The sequence below is a fragment of the Paramormyrops kingsleyae genome, chromosome 2 (assembly GCF_048594095.1).
Source record: "Paramormyrops kingsleyae isolate MSU_618 chromosome 2, PKINGS_0.4, whole genome shotgun sequence".
Classification (NCBI taxonomy): Eukaryota; Metazoa; Chordata; class Actinopteri; order Osteoglossiformes; family Mormyridae; genus Paramormyrops; species Paramormyrops kingsleyae.
In genome coordinates, this window is record NC_132798.1 from 14,328,547 (window position 1) to 14,341,831 (window position 13,285).

General features: G+C 44.5%; 1 protein-coding gene across 3 annotated transcripts in view; it reads right to left on the reverse strand.

Moving 5' to 3' along the window:
* Positions 1 to 4,029: 4,029 nt before the first annotated feature.
* prdm6 (PR domain containing 6) overlaps positions 4,030 to 13,285 on the reverse strand; it is a 48,645-nt gene continuing 39,389 nt past the window's right edge. The window contains exons 7-9 of one of the 3 annotated variants that reach the window (XM_072706210.1): positions 10,212 to 10,388; positions 5,518 to 5,596; positions 4,030 to 4,522 (exon numbers count right to left, since the gene is read on the reverse strand). In XM_072706210.1, coding sequence (XP_072562311.1) covers positions 4,472 to 4,522; positions 5,518 to 5,596; positions 10,212 to 10,388 — 307 coding nt within the window. In that variant the 3' untranslated portion in view covers positions 4,030 to 4,471. Of the gene's footprint in view, positions 4,523 to 5,299; positions 5,597 to 10,201; positions 10,389 to 13,285 lie in introns of those variants that run through there. The other 2 variants (XM_072706221.1, XM_072706228.1) reach the window with 2 other exon arrangements.

Below are 13,285 nucleotides of genomic sequence, written 5' to 3' on the forward strand. Positions count from 1 at the left end.
GCCCTTCCCTTTGACTCCCTACACATTGCACTTGTGTCAGCCTGCCGACTCAGGGTTTGGACAGAGTCCATGAGGACATCCGAGTGCAGCAGGGAAATGAGTCCCACCCAGAGGTCAGCCCCCATCACTCCTGTATGCCCCCCCCCCCCCCCGATGGCCGAATGAAATCAAGCCGTTTGGATGAGGACACTAGACCCCCAAAGTGGGCAGGGGTGAGGATCAGGAAAGCAAGTCCCTGGGCAGAGACACCAGCATGTCTGTCTGTCATTCACAGTGGGGAAAGCCTCGAGTCCCAAGCAGGGGGGGTCTCATCTCTGACTAGCATAACAAGCAAATCCACTCACAATGGCGTCCTGCAGAATCATGGCATCGTTCCTGAAATGTAGCCGTTGCACAGGTGCTGAGCTTGTTTTCAGGGGTGTAGAGTACATACTTAGCACGTGAGTGTCAGCGGGCAGTGAAAACGCGGTCGCTTTTCCACGAAAAGGTGGGAAATGTCTTTACAGCATGAAGGGGACAGCTTCAGAAATCGGGGGGGGGGGGGGTGATCAGCTGTCTGCGTCCACTAAGTGAATCAAGTTCCATGAACGGCCCGGTTTGTGTCGCCTGGTAACAGTGCTGACATCCTGCCATCCCATCATTAACAGGCGAGCAGCTGAGCAGTTTGAGATAGCCAGCGACGCTTATCCACTGAAGAGGAGTGGGCAGCGTGGGCACCCCCAGTACTTAGAAGGACGGCCCATCAGCGACAGCTTGCACAGCCGATACGAGACACATTATCAGCGTGTCTGTGAAGTCACTCCTACTGGGCCGTGTGATTTATGCCTGTCTGAGGCGTGATAACCGCCTCGAACAGCCGTGTCCATCTTCACTTACATACCCACCTCTGCTCTGCTCACACTCACACACTGACCTCCTTTAGTCTGACACGCTCATGACACTCTTGGATGGATTGACCTCTTTGAGTCTGATACACTCCACTTAAGCATAACTTTACCTTCCTAAGGGTTAACCAGGCCTCTGTGTTCATTCTATAGACTACTCCAGCCCCGCAATGGCACAACAAAGTAATTATGCTCAGAAAAAGGGCTTCAACCAACTGCCAACCAGGTGAGACAAAGGGCAACTCCTGTATCTGGATGAGTTGCCCACTGAAATTTGACATTGCTCAAAAAGTTGCCCTGTATCATCACCCTAAGAGACCCGATTTCAATCATAACTCAAATTTGATAACGTTTGCAGTTACTGTGTTTTGTGTCTTATGGCAGATTGGACGATGCATTCATCTGTATGGGTTTATCTGTACTGTGTTGTGCTACTGCTCAGAGATGTGCCGTGGAGGCTAGCCGTGATTGGTTGTGAAGCTCATTTGCTCTGTAACAGACCCCAGCAATCTTTAGAGTTGTGCAAGTCTGGCCGCCCAATGTCATCGTCCTAGTGCCTCAGAACCCCAATGAAAAACACACTGCGGGAGAGAGATTATTGTTTGCGAAAAGGTACATTTCTCCAGTTAATAAAGCGAGGCTGCGGTCTTTCAAGGCTCCAGCAGAATCTGCGCTTGTCAGAGTCTCTCCCAGCCGGTATGTTTCCAATTAGGCCCATCTGAAGGAGTTAGGAAAAACCCCTGTTTGGATGCTAATTGCTTTTGAAAGTCTGACCCCCATTTGCTCAATATTTTCCTCGGCAGAAAATTCCAGGAAAAACAAAGCAGGAGAAAACCTTTAGGCTGCGGGGCCACTTTCGCATGTGTGTTTGCAGAAGAATCGTTTTCATGTGATCGTTCCTCATGTCTCCAGGCGAAACTGCATATCGCACGTCCAGCTTCCCATGGAAAAGCATGGTGATTGATGTCCAAAATTTTAACTGTATTTGTTTTAGAAATTTGTAAAAGGCCTCCTGGGAATAATTTGCTTAAATCACTCAGAAGAACGGCAATTCTGTTTTTATTATCCCAAAATCCCAGTCGCTTGCTGAGCTCTTGACAAAAGGTGGTAAATATTTTACTCTTGGAGTTCAAGGTGATGATATTAGTGTCTGAAAAGCAACCCTGGGGTGGAATGTGAATTGTCAGCCTGAGGTGGACTTACCTTCGAGTGACGGAAAGCAAAATAAATACCGATGATGGGACACGACCCTTGGGAACTGTGAAGAACAGTGACATTACAGTGACTCGTGTCACACACCAAGCCACAAACTAACTGGCCTTGTGAAAAAATTTTAACAAATTCTAACATATGTGATTTTAAGGTAAGTTTTGCAGCTTTCAGGGAATATTCACAAGTGAAAATATTTAGCCACTAACATCCCAAATTTTCATTAAAGAGGTCAGAATTCATCATCGGATCAGAATTATCATTCTTAAAAAAGAATTACAATTAAAAGTTTTTTTTTTCTTTGTTTGTATGACTACAGTATTATTGCCGACTTCAAACACTGGATGGATGGAATATATATTACAAAACAGAAACACTCACGTGATTTTAGCCAGGCTGTTGCATACAGGTGACTACCGTGAGAGTAAGTAACCTTGTGTGTGTCTTCCACAGCTACACATGTAATGTTTTAATTCTGTTGTATGTACGACGGACAAAAGCATTCATGCATTACTTTGTGCAATCCATGTTTAGTACGCTAGACCAAACACATGAGAAACAAATTCCTCATGTAAAAGCCAAACAAAACAATATTACGGTATTATAGGGCCATAGAAGTATTTACGTTTTATTTTGATTTATCTGATGGGCACCAGGGAGATGTGGAATATGAGCATGTTACTGCGATTTTCCATGACTTTGGGAGATGGCTGCCCCGCAATCCCGTCAAGCCGGCCTTGATAAAAAAGGACATGAACGCCTTGCTGAGGAGACTGCCGATAAAATCGCGGTGCGGGATGGACAGCGCGCTGTGTGATCTTCGGGTCATACCCAGAACCTGAGACCCGAAAACATGGGTGCGGTGGGGGCTCTGGAGTCCATGCGCACGTCCCCATGGGTCACCCCTCAAGGCGAATTATTTAAAACATTCAAACGTATGCAGAGAATATCCATAATGCAATGGTGCTCTAATCAGAATCTTTGGACGCAGCATCATTTGTGAAAGTAACACTCACTCGTGACACTCCTCTGTATGGGATTTTAACCCCTTCTTGTCCTGTTTGCACATATGACGTCCGTACCACTTCAATGTTCAGTATGTTCAAAAGACATTGTTTAATAGCCATAGATTTATCATGACCTCAAATTTAGTGAATTGTTTGGAGAAATATTGATGTTTACATTTTTTGTACTTTTCTTATGTCAGTACAGTAGCATGTTACATGCATTTTGGAAATGCATCTAATTTTAATTTATATTTAAGATTTTACTCTGGGGGGAATATAAATTATACACACAGACATTATTTGTAAACATAATGCTCCAAGATGTTCAGTGTTCATCTCCAATTTGTACACAGAGACTCAGACATTGAACAAGATGTTTTTTTAATCGTGTTCCTGGGTGTTTTTCGTCCCTACAGCTGTGGTGTCACCACATGGCGCTATGCTAATCCAGGACCGTTAGCATAACAAAAAGTCCTGAAACACGTAAGGTAATACTCATAATGCCATTTTAACCAAGACCCTAATAATCTTTATGTGTGACTGTTGGCATTTTAACCACTGATGTTCAAAGGTAATTTTTTCATTACTATTTAAGTTTAATATTCCTTTTAAGGGTGTGTTTTTACACTCTAAAATCATAGTACTTGTTCCAGTGTGTCCCAGCTTTAAGGCTTGTGAATTTAATAAAATTTCATGGGCAGAGGACCTGCAATTCTTCTGGCCAAATCCTTTCACATGCAATAAAAAGCCAAATTTTGCTGATTTTTATTGTGCTGTCACCATCCTCCACGTTTTTGCCATGTAAGTACATGACGGCAGTGATGTCAGACGCTCCCAAAGACCAGATTATAGCAGAGCCTTGCTTTGATTACCTAGTCAGAAACACAGAGAACATTTTCACATAAACAAATAATGCTCTTAAAAATGAATTTACTATTGGAAACAGACCTTTGTTTTATTTCCCATGGAATAATGGTTCAGCTTTTGGCCCAGTTTATTTATTTATTTTTTCTTTTAAAAAAAGCAACATGTTGAAATCATGCAAATGAGTCAAAATTCTTTGGGTCTTTGGATTTAACACACAAGTCAGAACCGGAGTTATTTTCCTCGTACAGCAAAGGTGAAGAAATCAGACACTTAACACGTTCAGTTCTTCCGAGTAAAACAGCTTCGCATGTGTCAGCTTACATCAGTCCGCAAGAAATGAGTAGGACATCTGAGCAGACAGTCTTTGAAGGAGAGGTATGGCCCCAAACCAGACACGCCGTACAGACTCTGGGCGCATGTTCCCAATGCAGACGTCTCAGAATAAGCGTTTGACTGAGCGAAATATCCCAGTGGGTTCTGATTGACCTGTGTGAGCTGCCACATTCATCGTATGTACATTCTAGATTGCATGAAATTGCAATATAACTTACAATTCTGTGTAAAAAAAGAAAAGAAAAACAGTCACAATAACAACATAAAACGGTACTAAATCATGTAAGGCTGCCCTGAATATATAGTTATTTTATGCTGTAACTGACCGTCTTCCTTTTCCAGACCAAACATCTAGAATGTTCCATCCTGCCCCATTTTACAACATCAGTAATGTTTGTTCATACAGATTTATGGACTCATAATATACTTTACAAGAAATTATTTTCATTTGTACTTAAATAGACTCCTTCGTTACATTTCAAAGCACTAGACTGAAACTGACGTTTTATTAAATTAGTTTGGATTGTTTGAAAGTGCACAAAACATGGTATGAGAGCGATGGACGATAAATATTATTTTCACTTTTTACATTTTATATTGAGAATGGCCTTTTATTGGCCTCTTTTTCCCTTTGGGGATGGGGGGGGGGCGGGGTGGGGTGTCAGAATATCACATTGAGACGAAAAGGAGGGGGACATTTTTCCCTCCCCCCCCCCCCCCCCCCCCCGCTCCTGTAAAATCATGCTGTAGAAACGTATCCATTAAAGGTAAGCTTGTGCATTCCCAGTACAGAGAGGTCCGACTCAGCACCCTGACTGACCGGCTGCCTTTGGTGTTATACAAAGAGTATGAAAGTGTGATATAAGAAAGCTACAGACGCAGGCTGATTTTTGGTATCTTTGCAATCCCCAGGCTCCCCTAAGCTCTGGGACACCCGGTTATAAATAAATCATCTTTCCTCCCCCCATTTCAGCACCCCCCCCACCCCACCCCACCAGTCCGTCCCAGGTTCTTATCTGTGCCAGGATCAATATCTCTTAACATCTCACTTATTTTATTACTGCTTTTGGTTTTCTGGGGCTGATCGAGAGTTTCTCAAGAGGAAATCTTTGGTTTTGCTTAAGTGTCCGTGACATTTAATCATGATTTTCCTTGCAGTTTAATTCCGGCCAGTCCATCACCTAATCCACCTCGATTGATTCGCCACTCTCACTGACCGGTTTGCACTCGTTGGGCATCCTCTGGTGTCTGCTCAGCTGGGTGGCCTGCGTGAAGCTCCTGTCACATCGCTCGCATCTGCAGGGGAGGGGGACACAGGACATCCAAAGGAAGCTCAGAGCCCATTACACACACATACACATTCACCACCACCCCCTCCCCCCCCCCCCCCCAGACTGAGGCCGGGCTGCTATAATGCCAGCTGACACTTGAAAGCATCGACAGACCCTGCAGAGGCCTGAAGGGTGTAATTGGTACCCAGGCCTCAGTCCTTGATGGTGAAGATGGGAGGAAATGCTACAGGCTGCTCAGCAGGGGGGGGGGGGACTGTCAATAACTCCAGTGGGGAGGGGGGGGTCCCTAGGGAGACCTGCTCAGATAAGGTGCGTATCATCGTCCTTTCTAACCGACAGCAGACTGAGAGTGGGGGTCCCACAGGCCGACCGACAGAGGGAGGGTCTCCTGGTGCGTTTTGAGGGTCGCTGGGCTGTGCTGGGTGTGCAGTGACAGTCTGCTGCCCCTGCCTGTTCTCCCCAGGCTCTGCCATCCAGAGATACGGGTGTGTGATTAAAAAAAAAATCAGTTTCCTCTGTATGCCTTCCTGCTAACTGTCCCAATTCTGGCACCTGCATGCCACAGGCCATTAAAACAGACTTAAAACGGATCAGCAGATAAAAATCGAGCGATTTGTTCTGGGTAAGTTGCACCGCTGTGTTTTCAGGTGTAGCTTTTATCTGGCTGATTACCTAAGATAACAGTCCATGGAGAAGCATGGGAGATAAACAGGGTCTACAAGGAGATGGTGGGTTGACTCTCTGGCTGCTTGGATGATATCCAGCTGATCCTCTGACCTTTCAATTTCTGTCCATGGCAAAATACACTGTATGTATATGCAGAGATGGATAGTTCAGGTCCAGAGAGTACAAGTTCAGACCAAGATTTTATTTCAAGCAACCAGTTGAGTACTCTGTGACCGTGACTCTTTATACTCAACTGGTTGGTTGAAACGAAATCTTGGTCTGGACTTTTACTTTCTGCACCTGAACTACCCACCTATGTAAGCTGGTATAATAGTGTCTCATAGTGCTATTTACTGTCGTAAATGGATGAGGAACAGCAAGGCCTCGTACGGCGAGTGCGGGGACCGGCCCAGACAGCCAAAGTTGCAGACCTCATCCAAAATGATCTAAGTAATGTTTCACAGTGGAGTCGTGACAAACGTGAAACGCCAGCTTTAATCTATCAACCATAGATTCAGCTCAATGACAATAACTCAGCCATATTGACTGGCTAAAGATTTCTGCTGTGTATTCATTAATGTCTTTGTGAGCCCCACACACCCCCCCCGGAGCATTTGAAATGCTGATGACACATTTGTGCAGCACTGATTGCTTATTAGAAAGCTGATTTGTTGCTAGACCCCCCCCCCCCCACCCAAATGAGGCTCCTTCCTGCACTTGAAAGGTGTGTGGATTGGGGGAGGGGTGTTACGTTTGATGGTGATCTCTCAGCACGAAACACCAGGCTTTAACAGCTGTTTCAGAGCTCCGACCTGCCTGGCACGCCATCTTCAGAGTGGACATTGACGTAGCAAAGCCCTCCCCCCACAAAGTGAAATTGGGCAGTGATGTTCGCTAGGAGGGGGTTGCCTTGGGTTAAATCTTCCTAGGGCTTGGAGAGACCCTGGGTCCAACGGTAGCACTAGTGCCAAAGTACAGACACTGACAAACGCACAACGTGACCCTCTGTCACGTCACCCGAAAAACGAACAGCCTCAGAGCGCACACACATCGTTCGTGTCTGACATAATAAAAACATGACAATGTGTTTTCTTTTTCTTAAAAAAGAGGGGGCAGGTCACCCTGGAGTTAAAATAAATTTTCTATGAATTATGTGTCCCGCTTATGATGGAATGATAATCATCAGCTATGATTAACCATGGTAACAATAACAAGCAGTTCAGGGCTGGGGTCCCACCTCTCCCGCGACGCAAAGCTGCTATGTGAAACGTGCTTAAGGCCTCGCTATCACTTATCCTTCAAATCACTGCTGTTTTTTTCCATGTCTCCTCGTAATGTGGCCGTCTGTTGTTCTCCTGCCTGCGTTTGAGCCGAGTGCTTTTATGATGATGGATTATCAAAGGGAGCCACGCTGCACATCCTCTTCAGCGGGTGTTACAGTAAGCAATCCGATAGCCTTAATTAGACCTGCATGGTGGCCTTATTGAAAACATGACAGACGTTTGGTGTTGAAAAAAATTGGAGTCAACAGGGTCAGACATAAGTAACGACCATTAAATTAAAAGAAATCTATTATCCACTTTGACCCCTTAGCTTATTCAATTAATTACAAGAATCTATTTACACTGTATCACATAGAGCATTGGTCAGATGCTGGGAAATATGTCGAGATGGATTACGGCTCCTACTAAAGCGAGACCGGAGCAGAGAGAGGATCAGCGTTGGGGTGACCAGCCTAGTGGCTGAGGTCCACGGCCGGTGGGATCTGCCGTATTTCAGTTACTGATAAATTTACACCTGATGTGATACAATCCAAATGGTCATTTGCTTGAGGGCAGCCAGACAATTGTTGACCTGCCCTTTGCATCCCGACACTCGGGGCAGCTCTGTTGTCTCGAAAGGACTCTTTGACCACACCCACAAGCTGTCAGTCAATTCCTAAATATGAAGAATAATTTTCTATCGCTGCTTGTCCTTTTCAGGGTTGCGGGGGTCCGGAGCCTATCCTGGAAGTTACAGGCACAAGGCAGAGAATAAGTAAAGTCATTTTCAAGATTCTTAAACATTCTAACATGAAGGAAACACCCCAGGTTTGATTAGCAGTCACCTTTTGGCTAGAAGTAAAGTTCTATTCAGTTCATTTTTTAAAAATACAATCAAAGAATTTATAAGGATCATTGTAATTTTATTGAAATGTTATTGTGTTTATACCACACATACTACCATAATTGGTAACAATTCACTTTAACTGCACTTTCATGATGACTTTGTAATGCATCCACACAACATTCAGTGCACCTTCATAATGGATTCATAGAACACTCATAAGCAGCTTGTGTATATATATCTTAACATCCAAACATACCTTAAAGCTGTAACATTAAAAAGTAACAAATATATGATTATACAATTCTAATGTTTGTCATTACCATATGTTTGTTAATAATTTATATTAAAGTTGGTAAAGTATGTTAGGATGTTAAGGTATGCTTGCATGCCACTTATAAATGTTCTATGAATGCATAATGAATGCATTATAAAGGTGCAGTTAATGTAAAGTGTCGCCGAATAATTATAAAAATTAAGAAGCCCTCACTCTCTGCTGCCCCTAGTGTGTGAGATGTATATTACTTCCTTCCTGAAAGTTCCCGCCCAGTGGGTCCCAGGACAGGCTGCGAAGCGCAGCACCCTTAATAGGACAAGCAGACACTGAAGATGGCTTGGTGATGTCCACACAAGGGAGACGTTGAAGAAACATACTTATCCACAAAAAGCTTAAACAATGCTTTTCCCCTGGTATCTGTAAAATGGCACCTAATTAGTACAGAAAAGTACAAAAAGAAAAAAATGGACTAAAGGTTCAAGAAAAAGAACAAGAGCAAAAGCAAAATGATCAAAATAACATGATTCGGACCCAACTTTCCTGAACTTTGAACAAACTAAATATATGATTATGATTTATTACATGAAGACCTACAAAGTGAATCCAATGATTATCAGACTAAAACCCTCCCCAGCCATCTTCTATACTGCTCATCCAGTGCACTTGGAAAAGGGGGGGGCAGTGCAGTGCAGTGCAGTGGTTAGCACTGTTGCCTCACACCTCTGGGACCAGCATTCAAGTCTCCGCCATGGCTCCATGTGTGTGCATGTTCTCCCCATGTCGTCATGGGGTTTCCTCCAGGTTCTCTGGTTTCCCCCCACAGTCCAAAAACATGCTGAGGTTAATTGGAGTTGCCAAATTGCCCGTAAGTGTGTATGAGTGAATGTGCCCTGTGATGAGTTGACACCCCAGCCTGGGTTGTTCCCTGCCTTGTGCAAATCCCCTGTGACCCTGAATAGGACAAGTGTTTTCAGAAGATGGATATTCTGACAGGGGGGTTCAGCACAAACTGCAATGTGGGAAATATTCAAGGATTTAATTACAGTTTAATGGCAGAAACTATGATGGATATAAGAATACCTATGTTAGCCTTGAACAAGATCCTTCCTGCTGTGGTAGCCTTGATCTTTCAGAGTTCCTGCTAAATTAAATCACCTGTGCTAGCCCTGAGCGAGGTTCTTCCTGCTGTCATAGCCTTGGGCAAGGTTCTTCTGTGGTTTCCTTGATTTTACAGGTTTCCTGATACATAAGAACACCTGTCCTATCCTTGAGTGAGGTTCTTCATGCTGTGGTAGCCTTAATCTTTCAGAGTTCCTCCTAAATTTAAACACCTGTGCTAGCCCTGAGTGAGGTTCTTCCTGCTGTGATAGAATTGAGTGAAGTTTTTAACAGACTACCTGGCCTAACTGTGTTAAACTGTGTAAGTAAAGTGATAAATAACAGCAGTTACTGTAATTATGCAGGTGGAGAACACCCATTGGGTAAGTTTGGTTGCTATGGATGGTGTCCCAGCCACGTCACAGTGATCTGTGAGGCATCAGAGAAGACGGTGGTACTCACTGTTACTTACTTGAATGGCTTCTCCCCAGTGTGAGTGCGGATGTGGTTGTTAAGGGTGGTTGCCCCGGCGAATGCCCGGCCACAGTATCCGCATTTAAAGGGCCGGTCACTGGAGTGGGTCACCACGTGGTTACGCAGCTCGGACGGCTGGGAGAAGGACTGGGAGCAGTGGCCGCACTGGTAAGGCCTGTTGACACGAAGGGGGGTGGGATGACACAGGGCACCGGTTACCATGGCAGCGTGACCCTCGTTAAGAATGTTCCGGCGGAGATGTGGCCGTCCGTCAGTGGTGACAATGACATTCCTTTAACCTCAGCCCTCTCCTCCCTGCACATTAAAAGCCATAATGATCTCTCTTAATCCCAATTAGTCATGGAAAGGTGATGACAAACCACACATTTATCGATGATCAGAGGGCACAAAAGGAGGCACTTACGGGGGTAATTAGAGTAATTGACTATTCAGCTGAGCGCCATCAATCACATTATTTCTCCAATTAAATTAGCAAACCCACAAGGCCGAAATCATCAGTGTTTTTGTTTGCTATGCTGAACACAGCCGACGAAACAGCCTCTGACCCCCAGAGCAGCTAAAGATGGTGATTTAAAAAGAAACCTTGAAAGAAAAGCATAAATCAAGAAACACAGAGTCTTTAGTGAGGTATCCGGACTCAGGGTCAGTCCCTGTAGAAAGTGTTTCCAGAGGCATTAAGGGACAGACACACAGGTTAAATACACCATGTCTCATTCCTTAGGGCTCCAGGATTGGTTATTAATGTCTAATGATTAAATATGAAGCAATTAAAGAATTTCATAGCATATACAAAGTAGCGATTCTTTCATTCAGCCTCCTTACCTAATTTATTTGAATTATAACTATGCTACAGACTTCGCGGATATTTTCGGACATTTCTTTGCCGACTTCGCTATGATGCGGTGTGTATGATGTGTGTGGACTGTGAAGCACTGGCAGTGTCCGTTGAGAAAATGTATAAAATGTAACGTTTTTAAAATAGATGCATCTGACTGGTTGCATTTGAATTGCGCGTAATAATGATACTGTTCTGTGAGGATGTGCTCTTTTCTCTTTTTTTCCCCATCCCATTGAGACTGCTATGTCCTAGACCAAGACAAGACAGAGACCAAATGGAGTCGAGACCAAGACAAGACTGAGACCAAATAGAGTCGAGACCACGACAAGACCGAGACCACAAAAAATTGGTCTCGAGACCAAGACCGGTCTCGAGAACTACAGCACTACCAGCCACTGGTAAAAAACTCACACTGTTCCACTTGGACTGGTGTGGTGCTGAGGTATCACCTGCTGCATGGCTGTGCTCAGGATCTCATCGCTGGGTTTGTGTGGTGGGTGTGGCTACATTCTGTCATCAGCACATGCTCCTTACCCCTCTCTCTCTTGGCAGAAATCAGATGTCGTTTGAAAGCCTTCACCGTTTGACCGCTACAGTTCAGCATCACGTGTAACTCCCGCACAGATCACATGTAAGTGAATTAGGGAGACCTCTGTTTATCAGAGCCTTTTTTCAAATGCAGGTCACTGCTCCTATGATTCAGACTATTTGTCTGGTGGATTTTCTGTGAAGCTGCTATTGACTGGGGTGCTTTTGAGTGATTAATGTGCGGATTCTGGTTATTACAGAGGCGATTGGTGATTAATGCCTGGTTATTGTTTATTACAGCAGAGAGCCCTGCAGCTACAGACTGGTGACAAGATGCTCCTTGGGTTCCAGTGGGCCACACATCAGCATGTACATAAACACACAGTGCAGAATATACAGCACAGACGCACAGAAAAGATACTGTACACCCACAGCACACACTCTACACACAGTGCAGTATATGCAGTACAGACACACAGAACAGACACTGTACACCCACAGCACACACTCTACACACAGTGCAGTATATGCAGTACAGACACACAGAACAGACACTGTACACCCACAGCACACACTCTACACACAGTGCAGTATATGCAGTACAGACACACAGAACAGACACTGTACACCCACAGCACACACTCTACACACAGTGCAGTATATGCAGTACAGACACACAGAACAGACACTGTACACCCACAGCACACACTCTACACACAGTGCAGTATATGCAGTACAGACACACAGAACAGACACTGTACACCCACAGCACACACTCTACACACAGTGCAGTATATGCAGTACAGACACACAGAACAGACACTGTACACCCACAGCACACACTCTACACAGTGCAGTATATGCAGTACAGACACACAGAACAGACACTGTACACCCACAGCACACACTCTACACACAGTGCAGTATATGCAGTACAGACACACAGAACAGACACTGTACACCCACAGCACACACTCTACACACAGTGCAGTATATGCAGTACAGACACACAGAACAGACACTGTACACCCACAGCACACACTCTACACACAGTGCAGTATATGCAGTACAGACACACAGAACAGACACTGTACACCCACAGCACACACTCTACACACAGTGCAGTATATGCAGTACAGACACACAGAACAGACACTGTACACCCACAGCACACACTCTACACACAGTGCAGTATATGCAGTACAGACACACAGAACAGACACTGTACACCCACAGCACACACTCTACACACAGTGCAGTATATGCAGTACAGACACACAGAACAGACACTGTACACCCACAGCACACACTCTACACACAGTGCAGTATATGCAGTACAGACACACAGAACAGACACTGTACACCCACAGCACACACTCTACACACAGTGCAGTATATGCAGTACAGACACACAGAACAGACACTGTACACCCACAGCACACACAGTGCAGTATATACAGTTCAGCATAAGAGAATATAAGTATGAAATCCAGTAAAATAAAATTCTCCATTGCTCATTTCAGTGAAGTTTTATTAGTTTCTAGTTAGTTCTTCTTTCACCTATCTGAACATACAGTAATAGGGATTGAGGTCATTCTCAGCCAATACTATTAGCACACCAGAATGTAACATACAGTATCTTCCGTACATATCACTATTAACTAAACGTAAAACATGTGATCTAA